Source organism: Buteo buteo, chromosome 12 (genome assembly GCF_964188355.1).
Source record: "Buteo buteo chromosome 12, bButBut1.hap1.1, whole genome shotgun sequence".
NCBI classification, from domain to species: Eukaryota; Metazoa; Chordata; class Aves; order Accipitriformes; family Accipitridae; genus Buteo; species Buteo buteo.
Window position 1 is genome coordinate 780,514 of NC_134182.1, and position 24,574 is coordinate 805,087.

Genomic DNA, 24,574 nt, shown 5'->3' on the forward strand with positions numbered 1-24,574 from the left:
GGAGGGTATGAAAAGGGCTTGCATCTCTCTGTCTCTCCATGGATCAGAGAGGCTATCCAATAGATCCAGCTGGGAATTGGGCAAGTGAGGTAAGATCAGTGCATCCTCTTCCCCCCAGGACGACCAAAGCAGTGTCCATCGTATTCTTCCCATGAAGCACTTCCTGTGGTCCTGCACCCAATTTAAGAGCTAAAGCAAAACATTCCCTCATTTTAATTGGCAGAGGAAGATTAAAGTGGTCAAGTGTGCCAGCTCCGTGGCCAAAGGGGACATCAGTGGAATTGCTGGAATAGTGCAGCTAACCATGAGTCTCAAGAAGATGGCACAATTCTTTTTTCTTCCTTTTTTCTTTTGCTGTTTCCTAGCACAAGGTGGCTGGGTGAAATGTCTTTGCTTATGCAATGTTGGGAAGAGTACACCTACTTTCTCTCTTTCTCTCTTCCTTTCCTTCTTTCTCTTCTCTTCTCTTCTCTTCTCTTCTCTTCTCTTCTCTTCTCTTCTCTTCTCTTCTCTTCTCTTCTCTTCTCTTCTCTTCTCCTCTCCTCTCCTCTCCTCTCCTCTCCTCTCCTCTCCTCTCCTCTCCTCTCCTCTCCTCTCCTCTCCTCTCCTCTCCTCTCTCCTTTTTGAGCAATGCAGAGCACCCTCCACCCCAAAATCATGCCATGCACAGGGGATGGTGGTAGCTCGGATCGTTGATACCTCCTCATCCCTACTCCTGGTCCTCTGAATGCAAGATGGGAGCTAACACCACATTGACTGCCAAGGTCTAGGATATCTGGCGGGCCTCCTACAAGCCTTTTCAGCTAGTGACAGCACACTTGTTGCAAGCCAAGTGGTTTACCAAGAAACTCTTTCAGTTCCCAATTTGCTAGGACATATTTACTAAAAGGGACTCAGAGTTCATGGGGCAAAGAGACAGTCCAAAGGTGATCTAGAGCATGTGAGGAGGAAAAGCTCTTTGAAAATGTGATGACATCCCCAAGAAACCATCGTGGTTTAACCCCAGACAGCAACTAAGCACCACGCAGCCTCTCACTCACTTCCCCCCCACCCAGTGGGATGGGGAAGGGAATCAGAAAAAAAAAGTAAAACTCGTGGGTTGAGATAAGAACAGTTTAATAGCACAGAAAGGAAGAAACTAATAATGATTATGGTAACCCTAATAAAATGACAATAGTAATGATAAAAGGATTGGAATATGCAAGTGATGCACAGTGCAATTGCCAACTGATGCCCAGTTAGTCCCTGGGTGGCCCGCACTCCCCCCAATTTATATATTGGGCATGATGTCACATGGTATGGAATACCTCTTTGGCCAGTTTGGGTCAGCTGTCCTGGCTGTGTCCCCTCCCAAATTCTTGTGCCCTCCAGCCTCCACGCTGGCTGGGCATGAGAAGGTGAAGAATCCTTGACTTAGTCTAAACACTCCTTAGCAAAATCTGAAAACATCAGTGTGTTATCAACATTCTTCTCCTACTGAACCCAAAACATAGCACTATAGCAGCTACTAGAAAGGAAATTAACTCTATCCCAGCTGAAACCAGGACAGACACACAATATCCAGGGTGTAGTTTCCCTCTTTGTGGTTGGTGGCTTCTACTTCTTTCTGCAGCGCTTCCTCTCCCTGCCCCTCTGACCACCCAGTTCAAGTCAGACAGATGAAGAAGGCAGGACGGACCCACCATGCCGCACGGTCCTCTCCTGGACAGGCCAGCACAGAGCTCTGAGCACACCCTGGACCCTGGTGCCATGATTATCTACTGTCTCGTGATACCCCTCAGTGAGTCTCTCAACCCCTGCTTTGCCTTCTCCCTCCCCATGCATACGTTTAGTTCTCTTTTTTGCTTTTCTCTAATTTCTTCCCCTCTCCCTTCTTTTCCTTTCTTTCATCTCTAACCTTCTTCTGCCTTATACCCCTCTCGAGTTGTCTCTTTTGTTGCTGCTGTTATCTCTTCTTTCTCCCTCTCTCCTTTTGGGATTTCAATCCAATCTTCCTTCCTGTCTTTCATAGTCCTCCGTGTAACGGCGTTCCTCTCCTCTCCTCTCCTCTCCTCTCCTCTCCTCTCCTCTCCTCTCCTCTCCTCTCCTCTCCTCTCCTCTCCTCTCCTCTCCCTTTCCCTTTCCCTTTCCCTTTCCCTTTCCCTTTCCCTTTCCCTTTCCCTTTCCCTTTCCCTTTCCTAATGTTAGGCCCTCAATAATTTATTTTTCTGGTGGGTTGACCCAGTTATGCTGGACCCCAAATGCTATTCAGGGAATTGTGGGCACTCATGTAATGGGCTGGAGGGTTAAATATTAGACTTGCGACAGCTCTGTTTCCTCTCGGGTGGAGGGGGTGAGGTCCTACACCGATCTCCTGTGCAGGGTTGATGCGATGGGTTACAGCTCCCAGGTCAGGGAGAGAACCCAAGATCCGGGTTCCTGGCCTGGGTCTGGATGGATGGAGTTAGTTTTCTTCACAGCCACCCGTACGGTGCCGTTTTGGATTTGTGCCTAGAAGAGTGATGATAACACACCAGAGCTTTGGCTATCACTGACCGCGTTTGCAGGGTGTCAAGGCCTTCTCTGTTTCCCAATCTGCCCTGCAAGGAGCAGGTTGGGGGTGTGCAAGAAGCTGGGAGGAGACACGAGCAGAACAGCCAACCCCAACTGACCAAAGAGATATTCCATGCCCTATAACCTCATGCTAATCAATACCAACGGTGGGAAAGGGGGTTTGGGACAGGCAGTCATTGCTTGGGGTCTGGCTGGGTATCCCTGCTCTTCTGGGAGGTGGTGAGTGATTGTCTTTGCATCACTTATTTAGGGTTTTTTTTCTCTTCCTCCTCCCATTACTTATTTAACTTTTTTTATCTTAACCCATGAGTTTTCTCACTTTTGCTCTTCCTATTCTTTATTCCTGTCCTGTTGTGGTGGGGGAGCGCGTGGCTGTGTGGGGCTGGTCTGCCAGCCAGGGCCAGCCCACCACAGCTCCCCAGGCCCTCCTCATCTCTAATCCAAGCAACAACCCCCACCTCGGAGCTGGCCAGAAACCCCACAGATTCCTTCCTGCAGCCTGGTATTTGATGTAAGTTGACCTTGAGCTCATCCTGCTCTGCACCCTGGCTCAATGCCGCCTTTCTCCCCTGCTAGGACCCATCAGATCTCCTGTCCTTCCTAATTCTCTCCTGTCCTTCCTAACCCTGTGAGGACTCCAGCAGCCCCATTTCTTTCAGTTTCAAGATACCATTTCTTAGGGCTGATATCAATCAATTGGTTGGCGGTCACCAAACCGCTTCTAACAGAAGAAATAATCTCATGCAACATATGTTGCAAGTAGCTAAAAGATAAGTTCAGGGACATGTTGAGTTTTCTAGATACTTTTTTTGATGGGTGACCTCATTGGCATGTGAAATTGTTTCACGGGTTTTCTCTGTCATTGGTCTAGGTTTTCCATGCCATGGTGGCACAGAAAGGAACTATGACCTCTATAAATCTATAATGTTGAGGAGAGGATGCCGCTCTTGACTGATGGCCAAGAGGGGCAGGACTTCATAGGGCAGTGGCTGTGTAAGTGACTGCTTTTCTCTCTTTTCTGCAGTCTCCTCTCTCTTGTCGTCTCAATGCAACTTTCTGGCAGCTTTCCTCCAGCTGCTACCGTTGGCTGTGTCCTTTGCAGGTAAGTGCAGCTTGACCTCTCACAAGATGCTCTCCAGCTGTCAATGAGGCGAGGCTGAGCCATGTTTTGTAAAATGGAGGGAAAAGGGGTGTCTCACTTTCCTTTTCCTCTCTGAAAGTTCCCTCCCATCCTCCAAATCCTTTCTTTCATCCTCAGAGCCTCTGCCAGTCCCTATACTCTCCGCGGACCCCAGGCATGATGTCTATTATGAAGGGGAAAGTGTCACTATGATATGTTCTGCCCGGACAATGAGGAAAATAGGTGGATTTCGTTTCTTCAATCAAACTGGGGAGCAAATCGACCTGCAAACACCTTACTCCCTCACAACTGCCTGGCTCCACCTTACAGCTACGAAAGCATCTTCTGGGGAGTACACGTGCATGTACTTTCTGAAGGAGTCCGGACAAGAAATTCCTTCCAACAGGAGCCTTCCTCTTTCACTTACGGTTCAGGGTAGGTTGGTCTTGTCTATATGGCTTGGGTACCATCGGCCCAGACACTGCACACCTCCCTTTAGAGCATCATCTTGTCCGATGGCCCTATCATTTGGTTGCCAATGCACAAATGAAGTTGCTCTGGCCTCTCACAAGCTCCTTTTGTGCTCCTGGATTTCTCTGAGAAAGCAGGAATAAGTTGGCCAAACAGCTGTGTCACCTCCAAGAGGTCGTACAGCAGTAAGCTTCCCCAAGGCTTTCGTTAGGGCTTGGGGTGTATTACATGCCTCCCTACTTGGGACACGTAAAAATACTTATTTTCTGCATTTCAGTGAAAACAAAGAAACTGCTTAAGCTTCTTTGAGTTTTTATCTCTGAGAACCATGGGTCTTTTTTCCCACATCGAGACATTGGGAAAGATCACGGGGTTTGCGCACAGGCCCTGACGTCAACAGATAGCCTATTGCTTGGGTTTTTTATTGTTTGTTTCTTCCCCAGCTGCTCCCACGGCCCCAACTTTATCCCTGGATCCTCAGCAGCAGGTCTATAGACCTGGGAACCACGTCAACCTGTTCTGCTCCTTCCCCTCATCTTCAGATGATGTTAAAGAAGTCCAGTACTATGCAGACTCTGGACTTGCAGTCTCCGTCCTCGTATCGAACGGGAAGAATCACAGCTTCAGCCTCATGATCAAGGGAGAGAACAACTCTGGGTCTTACAGTTGTGCCTATATTGTAAATAAGGCTACACGTCGCGTTCACTCAGAAAGGAGCCCCAGAGTCATTATCTATGTAAAAAGTGAGTTCAAACCCTTCCTCACTAGAGCATCAAGTAACCACTAACCCATCATTATTTAATTCATTACCCGTTTGCTTGCCTATGAACTCATCCATGAGTCTCATCTCTATCCCTTCCTGTCCTGTGACCTTTCAACTCTCTGCCTCAGACTCTCTATCCATCATTATATGAGTTCATTCCATACCTGCCCATGTTTTTATGGACAAAAATGAGGAGGGATACTGGAGAAAAAAGGTCTCATTGAGAAAACTGTCTCATCACCTCGTCTGGCTTTTTTTGTGTGGGGGGAAGGTTGCACCATGGTAAAGTCACCATTGATTCCTTCCCAGGCCATAAAATCAGCTGGATTCGAGACATCATTGTTGGGGGTTCATTCTTTACCATCAATGGCCTCATCTTTTTCTTCTCCCACTGCCTGATGAAGAGAAGAGGTAAATATTTCACTTCCATTAGGCCACACGAATTCTTAGAATCCTGGGACTTCATTTTCTTTGCCAGAAAATGACTGGGTTTGACTGTTATTCCACTGTCCTTTCCAAAGAAAAAACAAAGGAACCAAACATTTTGTTCAAAGCTATTTTGGGAGGTTGTTCTGTATAGAGAATTTGAACAGGATTGCTCCTTACCCACCTCTCTCTTTTGATCCCCAAATTTATCTGCATATTGAGGTCCAAGACTGAAGAGAAGCCATTTCCAATGCTGCTGCTTCTCTCTTTTGCAGATCTGGAAGAGGGATTCAGAGGGACTAACGAGAGGAATGAGAAGAACTATCCCGTAAAGGTTTTCTCCATTAGCTAAGGCAATCTATTCTCTCAGGCCATGCCTGATTCCTCGTTGTCTGCCTCGGAGTCCCCAAGAGGCAGAAATGGTGCGTGTTCAACCGGCATTGCTTTGGCTGCTCCGTTCCTCTGCGCAGACCCTCGTGCCTTCCAACCTGCCTCAGGTCCGTTCAAATAAAGCTGGATGTTGTGTTTGGGTCTTCTGGGTTTCATGGAAAGATGCATGTTCCCACACTCCTTCCCAAAGTGTGTGCTTGTGTTTGTGCCTTGTGTGTGCGCGCCTCTGCTCCATCTCACCAGTAATCCCACCTGGTTCTTTGTTGCATCTGAAAGAGGTTGGAGAAGGAATGGAGGCAGAGAGAAGGATGAGAAGAAAGAAGGTGGAAAGAGAGCCCCCAAAGCAGAACAGGTCCTTTGGTGAGTCATCAACCCAACAGCCACTGCTGTCACCCTCTTTCCTCACCTGGGGTTGTCCCTGTCCTTGATGTTAGGGCAGTGGCATCCAGGGGTGCAGTGGATGCTGGGAGACCCACCGCAGAGAAGGCAGGGGATTGTGGGGAGAAGCTCAGATTTCTGGGATCTCTGTGGGCCTGAGATGGAGGCAATGAGAAAATGGGGCAATCTGGGGAAAAGTGGGGATTTGCCGGGCACTGCAGGAGTGCGGGGGGACAGCGCGGGTATATCAAGGACAGCGAGAGGAGCTCATGGGGCTTTGTAGGGATATGGTGTTGGTGGGGATGGCTGATGGGGGCATTGTGGGTTTAAGGGGTCTGTGAAGAAGGGATATTGCATTTTTGAGGGCTGTATGTGTGATATACGGGAGCTGTGGGGCTAGAATATGAGAGGAGATTTAGGTTGGACATAAGTGTCATGGTTTAACCCCAGCCAGCAACTAAGCACCAGGCAGCCACTCACTCACTCCCCTGCCCCCCCGCAAGTGGGATGGTGGAGAGAATCAGAAAAAAAGTAAAACTCATGGGTTGAGATAAGAACAGTTTAATAGAACAGAAAGGAAGAAGCTAATAATGATAAAACCAACAATAATAAAATGATAATAATAAAAGGATTAGAATATACAAAACAAATGATGCACAATGCAATTGCTCACCGCTTGCCAACCAATGCCCAGTTAGTTCCCGAGCAGCGACCCCCCCCCAGGCCAACTCCCCCCAGTTTATATACTAGGCATGACATCATACAGTATGGAATACCCCTTCAGCCACTTTGGGTCAGCTGTCCTGGCAGTGTCCCCTCCCAAATTCTTGTGCCCCTCCAGCCTTCTTGCTGGCTGGGCATGAGAAACTGAAAAGTCCTTGACTTAGTCTAAACACTACTGAGCAACAACTGAAAACATCAGTGTGTTATCAACCTTCTTCTCATACTGAACCCAAAACATAACACTATACCAGCTACTAGAAAGAAAATTAACTCTATCCCAGCTGAAACCAAGACAATAATGGGGACATTTTTACAACGAGGCTGGTAAGATACTGGAACAGTTGCCCAGAGAAGCTGCAGATGACCCATCATTGGAAATGTTCAAGGTCAGGTTGGCTGGGCTTTGAGCAAACTTATCCAGTGAAAGATGTCCCTGCCCAAGATCCTCTGCTTTCTTCCACTCCTTCCCAGTGCCCTCCAAACCCTCCCAGCTGCCCCGCATGCCCTTCCATTGCACTGCAGCTCCTCTTCCCACCTCACAAGGATCCTACTTTCCCCAGGTCCCATCTCCACTGCGCTCCAAGGACTCGCATCTTCTCTCCCGGGATCTTTGCAAGGACCCGCGCCCGTCTCCTCTGTAGGTTGACCCCCAGTTGCTCTCTGTCTGGCAATTGCTCAAACCATGGGGTGTGACTTCCCTTCAGCATAATTCAACAGAAAACCCTTAACAGAGGAGGAGTCAGCAAAACCGCAGCACAGAGAGGAACTAGGCAAGGGCTGAAGGACATGAGGCAGCACTTGGCGATTTAAGGAGGGGTGGGCTGGACCAACTTGGGCCCTGCTACTCTAAAATGAACCGTTAGATCTTAGCAGGCATCCCCATCCCTACCTGGGCAGTTGTCCCTGGAGAAACCAGTCTCTTCCCTGTGTTGGTAACTTGGAAACATGCCCAACATCTTCCAGCAATCCTGGGGCTCCGGGTGCTCTGTAGAAGATTTGAGAAAATTTAGGACTATAAGACTGTTAGAAATTAATATAGAATAAGTTAAGGTTATTAATGGCAACAGAGCTGCTCATGAACAGCGTTCTCAGCCTGCCCCCCTGTATAACCCCAATCCAGGACCGGATTAAACCCCAGTCAAGCTAATCAGTAGAGACAGACCAAACAAAAGATGAAAAATCAGCAAGGTACAGGTGCTTAGCTGGGGAGTGATTAAAATATGTAGAGCTTACAAAGAAAAATAGTTAATGAAAGAGCCAGAGAGGTTTTCTCAGAATTGTGTAGGTATGAGACTTCAAGGTAAAGGGGATGACTGTGGGTTGCCATTCACTGCAGTGGTGGCCCAACTCTGAGTTGTTAATAAAGCAAACCTAGAGAAATCCATGACTAAGAATTCTTTAACAGCTCTTGGTCTATACCTCGGGCTGAGAAATCTTCCCCCTACCTTGTTTGCCCCACGGTGTCCCTGCAACCTGCTATGTCCATGCAAAAAGAAACATCTTTTTCTTTTCTCTGCTACAGAGAATTTATGAGATTTCTTCTGTTTGTTTTTTTTGTTTGGGTTTGGTTTTTTTTCAGAATTTTCTGGTTATTTGTGCATCAGACATTGAGAATTTCACTGCTTACTCAAGGCTGCAAATGCATGAGCCCTTCCTGTGTGAAAACCAGCAGGAAAAGCTGTGGTCTGAAACAGAAATACAAAGTGATGAGCTCGTCATCCTACATCAGATTAAACAAAAAGAGCTGCAAGAAGAAGGAAATACGCTTTGGGGGGTTGCAGGTTTTCACATCGCACGTGCCCAGGAGCTGACAGAAGAAGTGCGTGGGGCTGGGACCCCCGCGGCGCGCTAGATCACCAATAACTGGACGGAAAGGGGATGCGGAGTCTCCTAGTCTCCTCAAATTTACTCTACCAGGACATTATCATTCGTAGAACACATTTTTTGTGGCGCTGACCCTGCCCCGCCTTACATTTGGTTTAGTTTGTTGGGGTTTTTAAGCAGATCCCATGTGCATTAAAAAAAAAAACCTGAAGATTTTAAATTTCTCTTTGGAAGACAGTATTTTACAGTACCAGAAAATGTTACAGTACACCCAGAAAAACGTACTTTGAAGAGAGAAATGGCCTTTAGCTGGCTTCAACCCATGTACTCCTGGCAGGAAAATGGGGACACCCAGCATCCCGGCGCTAAGCGTGGAGAGATGATAGGTAATGGGAATCATATTTGCCTTCTGATGCAGCTGTATAATACGATTGCTCCATTCTCCTTCTGTTGTCATTTCACTATATTGCGATCTCAGTATATTAAGTATGTATCACTTCTCTAAATAAAAATCCCCCGTAACATCCAATATCCTCAAATAAATAAATTGAGTATTAAAACCTTAAACCCTCCTCATGCAGAGCATCTGAAAGTAGCTGGTCAAGGAGTACAGGACGCTGCAGACCCTGTCACCTGCCAACTAGCTGAAGGCACGCTCTGCCACATTGTCCGCATCCCTCGTGAGGAGTGGACATTGCATCAGCGCCGGCGCCCACACTTGGCGCATGGCTAGCAGGCAATCCTCTCCTGGGGTTTTGTCCCAGAAATTGCAGCCCCCTGGGCAGGCATGAGAACTGTTTTGGGTCACCTCTGCAGCCTCTTACTGGACTCAGTCTTTGTCACCTCGTCAGCGAGGGCGTTAATGGGAGATGGTGTCAAAATGCTAACTAAACCCAAAGTAAACAACATCCTTTGGTCTCCCCTGTTGCCAGCATGTTCTGCTCCATCCTATTCCAAAGGACCAAAGCAAGGATGACCAGGATCTCCTTTCTGTCCCTTCCTGAAGACAGGAACCCCATTTGCTTTCTCCCAGTTTTCGGGAACCTTTCCCAATTGCCGCAACATTTCCAAGATCATTGAGGGCAGCCTCATGGTCACGTCAGTCAGCTCCTGTGGGTGCATGGTCCTGTCCCGGCCCCCCCGTCTCTAGGAAGGAAAGATCAACTCTCCATCGGAGTGATGATGAAAGGAAATTTATTGCCACCAGAACCCCGTGCCCATCGTGGTCCACAGTCGCGGAAGATGCTGTCTGCCCCTGGCCGCAGGCGATGGAAAGCTGCAGAGAGACAGGAGGGGTGATGAGGAGCTGGCCTTGCTGCGTGCTCCCCTTCTGCTCCAAGCCAGGCTTTTGGCTGCCAAGCCTCTCACCTCCTCCCTGACCTGCAGAGCCGGAGCTCAGCTCCGCTCAAACCTACCCGAAGAGAGGAGCCTCATTCCCGCCGCTGCTGCCAATAGCTGCCAAGGCTTCTTGTTCTTTCCAGGATGTCTCCTAAGGCATGGGACAAAGAGGCAAACGTCAGAGCGGACGGGGAAAGCGCAGTCCCCTGCGGCTGTCTCCGTGGGGAGCGCGGCTTCGGGCTCCAGCCCTGACCCTCACCTAGGACCGCGCTGGCGGCAGGGTGCAGCGCTTGGCCGTTCTCCAGGCGGCGGCTCCTGGCCATGCCGTGGAGCCTCTCCAACAGAGCAGGGGCTTCTCTGACCTTGGGGGAAGCAAAGAGGCACGATTTCTTCGCTGGCCAAAAAGGCCGCTCCGCTGACCCACGGTCAGCCACGAGGGGAAGGAGAAAGAGCGAGCGGGTAGCCGGGAGGGCAGGCCGTGTCTCAGCACCAGCTGCCCGGCTCCCATCCTGCCCGGATCCCATCCTGCCCACCCGTGGCATGTCGCCCCACGGTCCCTTCTCGGTTCGGGGGAACAGCCCTGCGGCTGCGACGTCTCGCCCCCGGGACGCAGCTCACTCACCAGGCAATGGCCAATCTTGTACTGCAGCTGGGCTGCGCTCAGCCCGATGGAGGTGATGATGGTCTTCTGCACCTGCTCCAGCACCAGGAACGGAGCGCAGACGTAGAGGGTGGTCCTGCACACCTGAAAAAAAAAGAGAATCGTGCCACGTCATTCCTCCCCTGTTGGAGTGGCCGGGGTCCTTCCCAGGAAGCTCATCCAGCCGAGCTCTGCTGAGCTCTCCCTAGCAGAGGGGGCTGCCCCAGGCGCAGTCTCCAGGCAGCTTTCGACAGTTTTGCAAATAAGATCTGGGGGCTCTTACATTGGAAACGTCAGGGTTGGGATCCCGGAGGTGCAAGAGAAGGCTGAACCAGGTTTCCCACACTTCTCTGACGAAGAAGGACCTTTTCCTGGAGGCGGAAATGGCCAGGACAGTGTAGAGGCTGAAGGCTGCGTAGCGAAGGACATCTGGCTCCTGCAATTCACAGACCCCATCTGTCAGCTGGGTAACGAGGGCACCTCCTACCAGACCCACATCAACAACCGCGCGCTGCCCGTGGAGGATGGCAGCCCAAGAAATAGCTGTCGTCCGCTCATTCCCACCCTCAAGAAGCCAGTATGTAAAGAATCGAACCAAGAATCACTGATCAGTAAGTCAGTGTTCTCTGGAAAACTATATTTTGGAACCCAGGTTTGGAAAGAAGGTTGCCTCATCCAGATTCCTTCCCTGCCACATAGGTTGTGAGTCCAAGCGTGACTCCCAATCTACGGGGAGTCTCAGGGCACCTGAGCATCCTTTCTGGCAGGGGAGCTTTCTAAAGCCCCAGAAACCGCAGGGGCACGCGAGAGACCTGTTGTCCTGGGGGAAACACGGGCACTTCACAGGACAACCCACCCTACCCACAGAACAGTGGGGGAAAAAGGCTCAAAGCAGACGTTTCGCCAGCAGAGACCCTCCCCGCAGCATGGGGAGATCCCAGCCCACCCCACTACCTCCCAGACAAGCAGAAGAAAGTTATTTCACTCACCGCCTCAAAGAACTGCTTGGTGGACCTGGCAATGTCTTTGAAGGCAGACCCCAAGCCCTCTGCCTTCAGCTTCCTCACCACCTCCGCCAGTGCCAGCATGCTCTCGGCAGCCACCACAGGACACTCGGTGTTCTCCAGGCCCCTCTGCAGCACCTCCAGGATGGCCGCCTTGTGCTTCTGCACCTGCAAAGCCAAAGACACCCACAAGCTTCTTGCTAGTCCTGACCCGAATAGCTTCTCTTTACCGTGGCTGATGTTTTGCACCGGGAGGTGCTGTCCCGTCATGATCGCCTTATAAAGGCACTCAGACTCTGTGAACTACCTCTTAACGTGCTATTTATCAGAGCTAGTGCTAGAAAGACAGACTAATATAGATAGTCCCTTCAGATGCTGGGAACCCTGACTTTTGCAGCACCGAATGCACCTCCAATCCCGATGCAGGGTGCTGTGCAGACATCGCCCACGGGAAGGGTAAGGCCATTTGTTTGGCACCAGGTTTCCCCTTTGCCACCCTGTTGACATCAGGCGAAGGAGTGTGGTCTCAGGAAAGAGCCCCGTTTGCCTTTACCAGCCTGTCCAAGCTGCCGAAGCCCCTTGCCGCTCTTCACCAGGCTCTTGCCAGCGAGGGGCTGCAGCCACAAAGGGGAAAAGTTGGTCTCACCTCCTCGGGTGCTCCTGTGACGGCGTTGGCCAGGCATCTCACTGCCATCTGCCGCACGGCGCTGGTTCCATGCTGGGACTTCTCCACCAAGATGACTAGGACCCTTTCCAGGGACGACTTCTCCATCTCTGGCGGATCCTTCATCAGCTGCAATAAAGCAATATGCCTGTGAGCGCCACCTAAGTCGAGGCACACCACGCGAACGGGCTTCGTAGAAACGAGGATCCGTTGGATCCCTTGGATGGTGACGCTCTCTTCTGGCACCTTCTTCCTTCAGAAAGAGGCATCCCAAGCAGCAGTTTTCTAAGAGAAGCCCTCTGCACCCTTCCTTCCCCTCCTGTTGCCTCACCTCAGCAAAGAAAGCTGTCGCTGTGAGCTGCAGGTTTTCCCAGGGGGAGTTCAGCCACTGGGAGAGGGCCCATATCACACCCCTTGTGACCAGCTGGTTGTGAAGCAGGACACTGCGCACAGAGAAGGCAACTCACGGTCACACATCAAGGACACCGGCCACGACCCCAAACTTCCCCGGCTCCCTGCACACATGGGAATGGTCCTGGCAGCCATTTCCCCGGGCACAGCCACCCACAAGAAGGTGAGACGCAAGAAGAGGACCTCACCTCGTCAGGAGACACACGGCATCAGCGTGAGCCCGTCGCTTTATGAGGGATGCCCACACTCCCTGCTTCCCTAGCAGCTGCAGCCATCTCTTCTCCATGCATCTGCCCAGCACCAGATTTAGAGCCTCACAGTAAGGGCTGGGAAAAAGAAAGACCAAAGACATCTCAGGTCGCAGCACGTCCAGGGAAGATTTGTCTGTAGCAGAGCTAAAAGGCTCCACTGCCTCGGGAGGTGTTGGTTCACTCATCCCAAACTCCGCGTCCATGAAAATGGACATTTTCATCCTTTGCCATGCCTCAGGCCACTGACAGCAGGAGGAAACCCAGGGTCCCCGTGCTCCCTCGATGCCAGATGCCCAAGGTGCTCCCTAAGGACTCTTCTTACCAGCATTTTATGAAGCATGACTTGCAGGCCAGAGACGGCCCCAGTTTCCCCCAACCCTTGAGGACCAGGAGCAGGGGAAGTAAAGCTCCCCAACTTCCCTGCCCCTCCTGCTCCTTACCTGCGTGGCTTGTCCTCCCTCCCTGATGCGCTGAAGAAGAGCCCTCTCTGGTATGTGAGAGGGGCAAGCAGCATCACCCTGCCCAGCTCCTTACTGATGCCACCCAGGAGGGCAGGAAGGAGATAGGGAAGCAGGCACTGGATCCTTTCCTTGGCTGGCAGCACGCACACCACCTCAGAGATGGCACAGGGGAGCTGCAGGGAAATTCGGCCAAGAAACACTCATTAAACAAGGGCTTTGCCCACCAGTGCAGTCCCGCTGCCTCCCTTGGGGAGCTTTTGCTGCCTGCACGTCTCATGCCAGGGACAGCCTTACGGTCCAGGACCAGAAAAATGTGTCCCGGCCCCTCACAGCACTAATGCTGAGATGCGCCAGCACGTTACCCCTGTGCAGTCTCCCCAGGCGTTTGCTGGAAAGCAGACACGAAGCTGCAGGAACGCCTCTGCCATCGAGCATACCATGAGGAGCTCCAGAGCAGCCTGGCTGTGGTCCGGTTCGTGAGCGGAGGAGCGGGGCCCAGGGCTGTTCTCTACCGCTGCCTCCAACTTCTGTGTTAAGTACTTCAGCACCTGAACCCCAAGGCTGCTTCTCCCCAGGATCCTCCACAGCTCCTTCGTGTCCCTGCAGGGCAAGAGACATTCACCCTTGAGCTCATGCCCTTGGTACCTGCGGTGCCCTCACCAGAGCCCAAACTCTCTCCTTGTCAGCAGTGGGGCTTATGATGCCTGGTTTTTTTTCCGGAGATGGGAGCACATGGCTTTGCAATGCTCAGATCTTTTGGGAGACGAGCGACCTTGTTCTTCTTTGGATTCCTCTTAACACAGGCAAGCCACCTTTAATCCCAGAGGGGCAAGATGGGAGTGCACGGACCTGTCCATGGGCAGAGGTTTCTGGAGAAGGCTGTCGACCACAGGCTCGTGGTGAAAGCAGGCCAGGAGATACACTGCCTCGAGCAGGAGGTGCCTGTGGGTGTCCTTTTTCGCGGTCTGCATGCGGCTGTAAAGGACGTGCAGGACTTCTGGCACCTGAAAGGAAGACGACGAGAAAGAATGCCACAACGCTTCCTTTCCCCGTACTTCTACAGAACACAAACACGGTCAATTGGTTCACGAGCAACGCCTGCTCCCTTGACACGCTGTCAGGGTCTAGTCCTAAACTTCCTAAACTTCACCGTGCCGCTCTGCCCAAGTCCTGGCTCACGGGTTGGGGCGAGCGTGCCCTTGGCACGCAAACACGCACGTGCCCTCGGTTGCTGCACTTGCCTGGACCCAGCGGTGCCAGGGGCTGAGCACTTTGCGTACACCCAAGAGATGGACAAGTTTCTCCCTGAACGGCCTGGATAACCCTGACCACCCGGCTGTGGCAATGCAAGATCAAAACCAAAACCACGCTCCGAGCCCATAAAGAAGCCTCAGAGTGAAAGGACAGGAACGCGAAGGTCGGTGCATCCCAGAGGTAACTGTCTCATGGCAAGGACCTGCTCCCCCAGGAGACTTTGGACTGCCCGTGCCCATGCCCCCCCGCTCCGCAGAGCAGAATGTGGCAGGAGGTGCTAACACGCAGCTCGGACCGGTGATACCCTTCGTCTCGGCACACAGGCTGTGTTTCTTTAGCTTGTGTCAGCTGCGCAAAGTGTAGAGCAACAGCCAACAGAGAAAAGTCAAAGCCAAGCCGCAAAAAATGTCCCTCTTACCTCCTGAGATATTTGCTGTCCACATTTTTCCAGAAAGGTAATCATCCACACCTCAGCAGCCCATGCATACTCGTCTCTGGTGCACTTCAGGCTTTCCGTGATGGTGCTCATGAAGTCTGTGGCCTGAGCTGGGGGGAAATACTTGCAGACAGTCTGGAGTGAAATCAGAAAGAGGAAAGACCCGGTCACAACTCTGCGTCTCTGCAGAATGGGAAGGAGCCTTGAAGGGACTCTTAAGTTCAGCGGGTCGCCTGTCATGGAAGGGGCAATCACAGTACACTCCTGCCATTTATGTTTTATGGAGCCAAGAGATTTAGAAGTGCCTCCCCTCACGTTCGCTTATCTGCAAAGCTCGTCTTCCGACAACAGCACTCTCTCGTGCACACACACACACACAAACACACAAACACGACGTGGCATCCCCTCCTTTGACAGCGTGCCTAAAGGCCAGGCACGTCTCGGAGCCTCCTGCCACTTGCCAACAACGGAGGTGCCGGCATGGCAGCTCCCTCTGGAAATGGCATGGGAGCCTGGAGGGAGCAGGGGGATGTGCAGGAGCCCAGTCCCCAAGCCCCGTACCGGGGCCAGTTACCTTTGCTATTTCGTAAGAGGTCTCCATCAGAGGCACGTCGTCGGTGGTGTCCAGCCCTTTCTGCAGGAACGCAATGTCAGCCGCCTCGAGTGCCGACTTGCTGATCTTGGCTGGGAGAAGCACCAGGTAAAAAGGAGAGTCACGTTTACAGGAACCCAACCTTCAGCCCCAGCTATGGAAAAAGGAGGGCCTGGGGTTGGGGCAGCAAAGGGCAGGAGTTCGGCACAGCGGGATGTGACGGGGATGGCTCTGGGAGGGAGGAAACGTCCTCAGCACGGAGGGATGCTGCTCCCTGAAGCGCAGGCAAGAACTCACTTCTAACCAGTTTCTTTGCGGGGACAGTGATTTGGTAGGGCCACAGAACAGCCCGTCTACAACCTTCCTCCCTTGTGGAGAGCATTTCTTGGCTGGCTGGAGAGGGGTTTAACCAGAACCCCCTCCCCAACCTCACGCTCTGGGCCAGCAGCTGAAGTCCCTGCTCCAAAACTCTGGGCAGCTAACTGATTTCCCCTCTGGTCCTGGGCAGATTTTCCTGACCAAGCCTGGCAAGCCCCCTCTGTCCTCACCTTGCATTTGCAGAAGGTGACCCAGGCAGACCCCTGCCCAGCGGCGGGACGTGGCCAGGGATTCGGTAGTCAGAGGTCCCAGCAGCGCCACCAAGAAGCCAAATTTCTTACAAGCGCGTGTTCCCTGCAGGGGCAAGACGTGGCAAAAGGGTCACAGGGAGACCCGGTGCCCGCTCGCCTCTCCCGGCCATGCTGCCCGGAGCAGGGATCGGGCAGAGGAGAGGGCAGAGGTGCTGCCCTGACACTCCGCAGGACCTGAAACCCAGCGCCCAGCCAAGCAGGGCTCTCTTCTGGGAGAGGCATGGGGCACACAGGAGCTCCCTACTCACCGTGACCTCGAATCGCTCCTCGCAATCAGCCAGCAGCTGGGCGCAGACCTGCAAGGCCCTCTCCCGCTCCCACGCTTTGGCCGAGGTGAGCCAGCGCTGCAGGACCTGGCGCAGGGGGTTATCCTGTCTCACGACGGGCATCTTTCTCTCCCCGACGTCCCTCCGTCTCCCTCCTCTGGACCCTTCCCCGAGAGCCTGCCCTGCGGCTCGGCGCGGCCCCCAGACCCACCGAGCACTGGCAGTGCTGCCTTCGCAGCCCCGCTCTCTAAGCCCCCCCAAATCTCCGCCCCAGCTTCGGAGCGACTCTTTCCCCATCACCCCATGGCTGCTCACATGGACCACATCCTCGAAGGAGGTAGAGGTCACCTCCGCCTCGAGAAGGACTGCTAAAATCCGGCCCAGACCTTCCAAGCACAGCAAGTGCAGGGTCTGAAAGCAAGAAGAGGAGGACTGAGGTTTGGCATCATGGGAGGCTGCCAGGGCACGCTGAGGGGCGATCCTGGCCAAGAGGTGGGCAGCGCCAGGATGGCGGGTACCTGTATCTTCTGAGTTTGACTCGCTGTCTTCCCTCTCTTTTTCATCATCTTCTTGGAAGGAAAGGACAAGATAGTGCAGCAGCACTCAGCCAGCAGGATGCAACTTTTCTCCTTGCTCAAAGATGGCTTCAGCATCCTGGCCAGAGAAAAAAAAAGGAAGAGAAGAACAACATGGGGACTCACTAGAAGAGAAAAACAACACTAGCTCTCTCCAGAGCGGCTCAAATGACAACTGGGTTTGTCCTCATGGAGAGACATCAGAAATGGGAAACGCCGTCCCCACCCCACAGATCCTGCTACCCCCAGAACTACGCTTAAGGCCACAGGGCTCCAGGTGGGGAAATGGAGTGAGTCCGAGGGTCTGGGCCGTGGACCTTACCTCAACTGCACCAGACTGAGAAACGCTCGGGACACCACGGAGTCCCCGGGCTCCTCCGTTGTCGAGTCCTGCAAGTTCGAGAGACACTCACAAAGTGGGCGGTGGGGACAGGCTTTTTGTGGGGGACAGGCTCTGCTGCCAGACCTGCGTAGAAACGCTTGCACGCTTCTACTGGCGGGGCTGGTACAAGAAGCTCTTCTAGCCAGACCCGCCAGCCCATGCTGCCTGCGTTTTGGCGATCGCTCTTGAGCATCGAACGACGCAGAATGCCCTGTTCCTACCGGCACCCTCGCTTTGCAAGGCGGTTTTGCCCAAGATGGGGTTGAACTTGCCAGGGACGTGCCCCACCACATCCCATGCTGAACGGCTGCTGGCGCTGAGCAGCTCCTTGGGGAAATCCAGAACTGCCCTCATCACCTGCCGTGGCTTCCCACCCGTGGGACCTCTCCCCGTGACTGACGGGGCTGGACATGGCCCTGGGCACCAGGGCAGAGCTCCTCAGGCACACCAGAGCCCCAGGCAGATGGCAGAGCATCCCCTCCCCAGGAGATAAGCCCCAGTGACTCTTGGCTCCCTCCTGGGTTGCTCTTCTCTCGCCTGAAAGAAGCCTCAGGGCTCCTCTACTCTCCGTGTTCCTTCAGTAAAGGCTCCCTAGCTCCTCTGGCACCCAGCAGCCCCCCGACACCTTGTGGTACTTGCACAGACCCCACGGCCACGCCTGACCTTGGCCTCCCAGAAAATGCCTTGGTGCAGGAGGACCTGATCCCAGGCGTATTCCCGGTGCTGCTCCTCGCGCAGGAGGACGCCCATCATGGCAGCCACCGCCTTGAGGACAGCTTGCCTGTCCTGGAGAGAGAAGGGAGGGCTGAAGATCTGCAACCCCTGCCCACGAGTCCTCCCCGGCCCAGAGAGAGGTACCCCGCAGAAGAAGGGCTCGCTCCGGAGGACAAAAAGCAATTCCCCATGCGGGCACCCAACGCCCCGCTGCTAAAAGGTCCCAGGATTTGGCTGCTTCTTGTCAGCCAAATAGTACCAAATAGTACGTTGGGCATGGTACTGGCAGACTCCTGGCCTGGGGGGGGGTTTCTCAGTCCCTGGGCTGGAAAGGCAGCTGCCCTCACCTCTTTCTTCTTGCAGCCCAGCCAGTTTTGCACCACGTAGGAATAGAGGGGGTAAATGTGGTTGCAGAGCTGCACTTCCTCGACGCGAGGGAAGGGGCATTTGTCCCAGGACCAAAAGTAAGTCTTCACCGCTTTCGACCATTGCTCCAGAACTGCACCAAAAGAAGGGAAAAAGGGGCACGTGGGTGCCTGCGGCGGGAAGGGTACCTCGCACTCTCACCCAAGCCTGCTTTCAGCACAGCCCCCAGCTTGCCAGCTTTTGGCTTGAGGCCACATCTGGATTCAGGGGCACAAACCCTGCGCTCGAGGTGTCTGCGCTCTTTCTCTTCTCCTCCTCATGTGCCTGTTCCCCTCCAGCCTATACCCGCCGCATCCCTCGCCCTCCCCTGCCCAAATATTTGCCCTTCAGCACAGGCACGTGAAGCCGGTCGAAAGGCTCAGGACCAGGCAGCCCAAAGGCACCCTCTGTTGAGCTGTTGAACTCTGCTGAGTTCCTCTGTGCAGGTACCCAGCGTCTCCACGTCCTGCCCACCAGAAACCTCTGACGCCTCACCCGCCGTTCCTACACGCTCACGGCGGTTTGGCATTGCCGAAATAGCGAGACCGGGCTCGGACCCGCTGTGTCCGCGCCGAGATCGGAGCGAGCCAGCCCGTACCCTTCCCCTGCCCTCAGGGCCACGGCTGAGGGTCCGACACTCACCACCGCAGACGGCACGCCGGACCCGTCCGCTCCCCACTCGGCTCAGGATGGCTTGGAGGGCGAACAGCATCATTCCGGCGAAAGGGATGCATCGCAGGGCTGCGGAGAGGGCAGGGCAGAGGGATAGAGCGTGGGCGCAGTCAGCCGGAGCCGTGGGGGGGCCCTGGGGTCCAGCCCTCAACGGCACTGCCCAGCAGAAGGGCCAGGAGTGTTGGGATGGGGGGGACATGAGTGATATCTGAGGGATGGGGAGGCCCCCGACGATGGGGAGGGCTCCTGCTTTCCTGAGAGGGAGCAGGGAAGGGCTTTGGCAGGCGTGGGGAGGATGGTGTGGGGCAGAGCCCCTGAAGGTTTGGTCCCCGACGCGTTCCTGCCCTCAGAGCACCACGATTGAGGCTGTGAGGCAGAGCTCCCGCTCAGCCCCAGCCCTGGCAATGGAGCCTGGCAAGGAGGCACCGCAAGCCCATAGCCCTCCAGTTCGGGACGGAGCATCTGGGAGGGGAAGGATCCCCTCTCCCGGTTATCACGGACCATCACTCAAAGCAGGAGGCCGGGGTTCCATACCGTAGCTGCTGGCCAGTTTGCCCAGGGTGACAAAGACAAATTCCGCAGGGGTTCGCCCCATGGCTTTCAGGTGTCCCTGGAACTCAGACATCACGAAAAGGAAGTGGGAGCCAGCCAGCGCCACCAGGACGTCACTAGCGGCTGTCCTCACGTCGACGGTCACACCCTGAAAAAGCACCAGAGGTGAAACGCTCCGCGGGAAAAAGGCTGAGGCGCTCGGACGGGGATAAACCGGCCAGCAACGACCTCAGGGCCAGCCGAGAGACAGTCCCGTCTCCCCAGCAAGACCCCATGGGGACGTCTGCGCCCCAGACCAGGCATCTGCCGCTTTTTGTGTCCCGGGGAAGGCGAGCCGGACGGGCAACAGAGACTCGAACCCAACTCTCCCCAGGCAGACCACGTCCGCCCCTCTTCGGAGCTCTCGACAGCCCCTCACCAAACGCCCCACAGGAACGAGTCCCCAGAGCCTCTCCCTAAGCCAAGACTTGCCAGCAGCTGGAATTGGGAGCCTGTGTGTGTCCCAGCTCCATCCTCCAAGCTCGGCTCATCAGTCGCCTCGCACAGAGGGGCTCGCTGGCTCTATACGCACCCCAGCGCGGAGCTGGATACGGTCTCTCCTCTACGGGGAGGGCTCCCCAGGAGAAGGAGCTCTCACGGGGGCATTGGGGAACCTCCGTCTTCAAAGAGAACAAGCTCACCTGGGCGGCTTTTATATCACCAGAGGCTTCAGCTATCAGGCGGTTCAAGAGACCGCTCGGCAAACGGCTGTCACTTCCCTGCAAGGTGCTCTCCAACTGGCGGTAATTCTGCACCCGGTCACCCTGAGGACAGACCGCGGAAGGGAGAAATTAAGACTCATTTTGCCCTCGTTCCCGGGGAGCTGCGAGCTGCCAGCCCTTGCTCTCCGGAGAGCCTGCGAACGGCACCATCGCCTCGTGCCCCCAGCTCGTGTCTGCGACAGAAAGGAGCGGAGGGAGCAGCCGCCCTGCAGACGGTGTCCGAGCACCAGCCACCCACCCGAGGTCCTCCCCAAACCCACCACTCCTATGGACACAGCCCGGCGCCAGAGGGAACGTTCGGATGCGGGACATGGGCAGGGAAGGCAGGGGTGGAGGGGGGAAGCCCTCAACCCTCTGGCAGTACAGTGGGATGCCCCCGTCTCACCTTGTTGTCTTGTAGACGCTCCAACAGAAAAGTCGCGACGGCAGCAATGGCGGGGTCAGCCGCAGGGATGGAACCCGTCCCCCTGCTTCTGCCCCCGGGACGCGTAGGTCTTGATGGGCGACCTATGCATGGGCAGCAACCTGGAAGGGAAGAATCCAACAGCTTTCGGAGGGGCCCAGCCACGGCATGGATGGAGACAAGCTGGAGGTCAATCCCCATTAAACATCCAGGGCGGACGTTTGGCAGTAAGAGTCACGAGAGGCCAGCGAGGCCACCGGTGGGCTCTCCGTCCTTGGAGATGCTCAAACCTCGAGGGGACTCGGTCCACCGCAGACGACCGCGATGGGTCCTGCCTCCAGCGCGCTTTAGCCCCCTGCCAGCCCCTCACCTTCAAGCACTCTCAGCATCCTCATCGCAGTAGGATTCCCTGGATGGACAGACTGGTCTCTCCAGGTCTTCCTCCTGTGAAAGCTGGGAGCAACTGGCCCAGGGAGGGACGCTGGGGCCGGAACATCAGAACCGAACATTGTGACATCATCACGGAACGCGATGATGTCACAGAACACTTCACCTTGGGTCCCTGCCGGGGGGGAGCAGCACGGACCCGGGGCGAGGACGGGCCTTTCGAGAAAGCTATTGCTAAAAACCATTTGCGGGCTACAGGCAAATTCAAGCCGTAGGGAACGGGGAAACCCTGCGCTGCAGGGCCCCGCAGCATCGCCCCTGGCCCCGTGTCACTGCAGCCCTTTGTGGGCTCGGGGGAAAGAGTAGCTGCCACTGAGTTTAGCTGGAGTTGTGGTTACTCATCAATACTTTAAATCCCTGCTTTTTCCTTTCTGATAGCGGCTGGGTTCGCTCCAGGAGCTGCTGTTCTTCTGTGTTATCTGCGGGAGACCTCCTCCTTTTCCCTACAGAGACCTTTCCGCTGATAATCACCTATGTAATTTTGGTCCAGGCAAATGACTCCATCCATCTCTCCCTAAAGGTATCTTTTCCCTCTATATTAAGATAGAAAACGGTAGGCTGAGACAAAGCTGATCAGCAGAGAGAACATCGAGCGCCACTCTCCCCTGTCTAGAACAGAACGAGGACAGTCTAGAACAGAATGCCAATTTGAAGCTGGCAAAAACGCCAAAACAGAAGGATATATTGGTCACGACCTTGCCAGTGCCACTGCTAACGTGCATGTTTCCAACCCCAGCACATTAGAGCAGCCAGCATGTCATTGCCTTTACCCGCACAGGCCTGGGCATGGAGAGAAGGGCTTAGGCAGCAAGGACCGTTGGCTGTCGTGAGCCGAGCTGGGTTTGGTAATTCTGCTATGCCCGGACTTCTGCAAAACTAAGGAAGCCTTTCCTAAAGCTGAGCAGAGCGCTGATATCATTGGAATGCCTTGATCGGGAGAAACCCAGCAATACTTGAGCAAAATCAAGTTGCAAGCACTGGTTTTATCTCAGGATGTTTTTCCCCCTTTTCCAGACTATTTTTCACCTTTTCAGATTATAAAGTTACCCTCATGGTTCCTTGGTTTTGTGCTTATTGATAGTATCTCAGGATGCCTTTGGTTTCTTGGTGCTGAGCTGCACTTCAGAGATACCAGCCATGCTTCTCAAGGATGCTTCTCGTCCCCACTTGTGTTCACAGGATCATGGTTCCCAGGCTGGCAGGCATTGTCCCTGCCAGTATTTCAGCAAACACCTTCTTCTGGTCGGTATTTTTCCCCCTATAACCAGATCACCCGTGTGCCTCACTCACGTCACAGCCCCCGAGGTTGCAGACCTCAGTCTAACCCCTAGCCCTAACGCTAATTCTAACAGCCATAGCCCTAAGGCCCTTAACCAAACCCTAATGCTAATAGCGCCCTAACCACAACACTAACCCTTAACCCTAATTGCAACCTAACCCTTACACTAATCCTAACCCAAACTGTAACCCTAATGACCCTAACCCAAACTGTAAACTTGTTCTTAACCCCTTAACCGTAATCTTAACTTCCTTGCCAAGGGAGGTGGCATTTTCGATAGCCTAAGTGCCCTGCCGGTACGCCAGTGGTGGGCACAGTGTTTTGTGGGAGCGTTCCTGAGCCCCACTGCTACAACAGGCTGGGGAACCCCGCTTTGCGCGTAGCTATGTGCCTTGGGACCGTGATCCCTGAGGCTTGCAGTATCCCGGGACTCAGGAACCCAGCCTGCTGGGCAGGCATCCCCCAGTCCCACCAGCATGGGCTTGGACACGATGCTGGGTGCTTCAGTCCTCTGCGCGGGGATCCCTGAAGGATCATTTTGGTGATATCTTCAGAGTGGCTTGTTAGAATCTTGCCAGTCCTTCTTTCGAGATTCTTCAGCCAGTAGAACACACTGTTGATTAAGTCTTTTGATCCCGGCTGCCTGACCTGCAGGGCAATACCCACTAATATGGGAGCAACTTACCCTCAGCTTGGACAATGCTGGTAGATCTTAACTTGAATTTCCTGTCTACCCCGTGCTAGAAACTCCCTCTTGGGGCAGACGTTCGCTCTTAATGGTAAGGCACTAATGAGCTTCTTGTAGGGAATGCCCCTATAAAATTCACTCCAGTTGTTACTGATTTTGTCCTTTCCAAAGCTGGCAATTCCATAGCCCTGACAGAGCAACCTCGTCCCATGCAAAAATTCTTCCTTCCTCCAGTCACTAGGTCTCAGAAGGATGACATTTGGAGCGGAAATCTTCCATTCTGAGACTAGGGTCTCACCACAAACCGCTTCTGGAATCACCATGACTGCTTCTGGGTCCCAAACTGAGAGAACTTTCTCTTCCCTTCCTCCTGGAGCAATCCACAACTTTCTAAATTAATTCTCAATAACTTCTTGACGAACCACGAATTTTATAGTGTCGTCAGCCAATACGCAGTTCCAGATCTTTCCCAAGGACTGAAGTGAGGCTGCCGGCCTCTTGTTTCCTGGATTGTCCTTCTTGACAATAGATATACTGTCTGCCTTTTTCCAGTCACTGGGAGCATCCCCGATCGCCATGACTTTTTAAGGATGATGAAGAGTGGCCTCATGGCATCTGCCAGCCCTTTGCATCCCATCTGGTACTATTGACTTAATTGTCTAATGGACTTGAGTGGTCCCTAATTCTATCTTCCACTACTTCACTCCTACAAGACTCTGCTAGGAGGCCTGAGGGCAAATCTTACTGGTGAAGCAGTTGGATGTGCCAAAGGTGGCCATGACTCCATGGGAAAGCCCGCACTGGAGCAGGCTGTGCCTGAAGGACTGCAGCCCACGGGAAGGACCCACGCTGGAGCAGTTCGTGAAGAACTGCAGCCTGTGGGAAGGACTCACGTTGGAGAAGTTCGTGAAGGACTGTCTCCCGTGGGAGGGACCCCATGCTAGAGCAGGGGAAGAGTGAGGAGTCCTCCCCCTGAGGAGGAAGGAGCGGCAGAGACAACGGGTGATGAACTGACCCCAACCACCATTTCCATCCCCCTGTGCTGCTGCTGGGGAGGAGGTGGAGAATTTGGGAATGGAGTTGAGCCAGGAAGGAGGGAAGG

General features: G+C 53.8%; 2 protein-coding genes across 2 annotated transcripts; one reads left to right on the forward strand and one right to left on the reverse strand.

Annotated features, from left to right (window-relative positions):
* The first annotated feature begins 1,643 nt into the window (after window positions 1–1,643).
* LOC142037535 (uncharacterized) lies at window positions 1,644–8,582 on the forward strand. The gene is made up of 7 exons (XM_075041995.1): window positions 1,644–1,780; window positions 3,578–3,655; window positions 3,812–4,108; window positions 4,588–4,887; window positions 5,217–5,318; window positions 5,609–6,083; window positions 8,404–8,582. Exons 1-6 carry the CDS (start codon window positions 1,684–1,686, stop codon window positions 5,683–5,685), a joined length of 951 nt encoding a protein of 316 aa, XP_074898096.1. The 5' UTR covers window positions 1,644–1,683; the 3' UTR covers window positions 5,686–6,083; window positions 8,404–8,582.
* A 992-nt stretch (window positions 8,583–9,574) lies between these two features.
* LOC142037536 (maestro heat-like repeat-containing protein family member 2B) lies at window positions 9,575–24,012 on the reverse strand. The gene is made up of 26 exons (XM_075041996.1): window positions 21,429–24,012; window positions 21,041–21,180; window positions 20,575–20,697; window positions 19,877–20,042; window positions 19,313–19,411; window positions 18,613–18,764; window positions 18,215–18,337; window positions 17,492–17,559; window positions 17,113–17,248; window positions 16,910–17,005; window positions 16,577–16,681; window positions 16,248–16,371; window positions 15,682–15,791; window positions 15,090–15,242; window positions 14,267–14,421; window positions 13,855–14,017; window positions 13,397–13,590; window positions 12,894–13,031; window positions 12,626–12,737; window positions 12,277–12,423; window positions 11,616–11,798; window positions 10,910–11,062; window positions 10,609–10,731; window positions 10,246–10,348; window positions 10,064–10,137; window positions 9,575–9,924 (listed from the first exon to the last, which is right to left on the reverse strand). The coding sequence occupies exons 1-25, from the start codon at window positions 21,688–21,690 to the stop codon at window positions 10,079–10,081; spliced, it is 3,387 nt and encodes a 1,128-aa protein (XP_074898097.1). The 5' UTR covers window positions 21,691–24,012; the 3' UTR covers window positions 9,575–9,924; window positions 10,064–10,078.
* Between the last annotated feature and the right edge of the window lie 562 nt (window positions 24,013–24,574).

Coding starts and splice junctions, on each gene's coding strand:
- LOC142037535 (XM_075041995.1), top strand. CDS start 1,684: ATGCCGCACGGTCCTCTCCTGGACAGGCCAGCACAGAGCTCTGAGCAC. Junction 3,656..3,811: donor GTTGGCTGTGTCCTTTGCAG/GTAAGTGCAGCT, acceptor TTTCATCCTCAG/AGCCTCTGCCAGTCCCTATA. Junction 4,888..5,216: donor AGTCATTATCTATGTAAAAA/GTGAGTTCAAAC, acceptor ATTCCTTCCCAG/GCCATAAAATCAGCTGGATT.
- LOC142037536 (XM_075041996.1), bottom strand. CDS start 21,690: ATGGTTTTTAGCAATAGCTTTCTCGAAAGGCCCGTCCTCGCCCCGGGT. Junction 16,372..16,576: donor AGGAGCGATTCGAGGTCACG/GTGAGTAGGGAG, acceptor TTGCCCCTGCAG/GGAACACGCGCTTGTAAGAA. Junction 15,243..15,681: donor CCTCTTACGAAATAGCAAAG/GTAACTGGCCCC, acceptor ATTTCACTCCAG/ACTGTCTGCAAGTATTTCCC.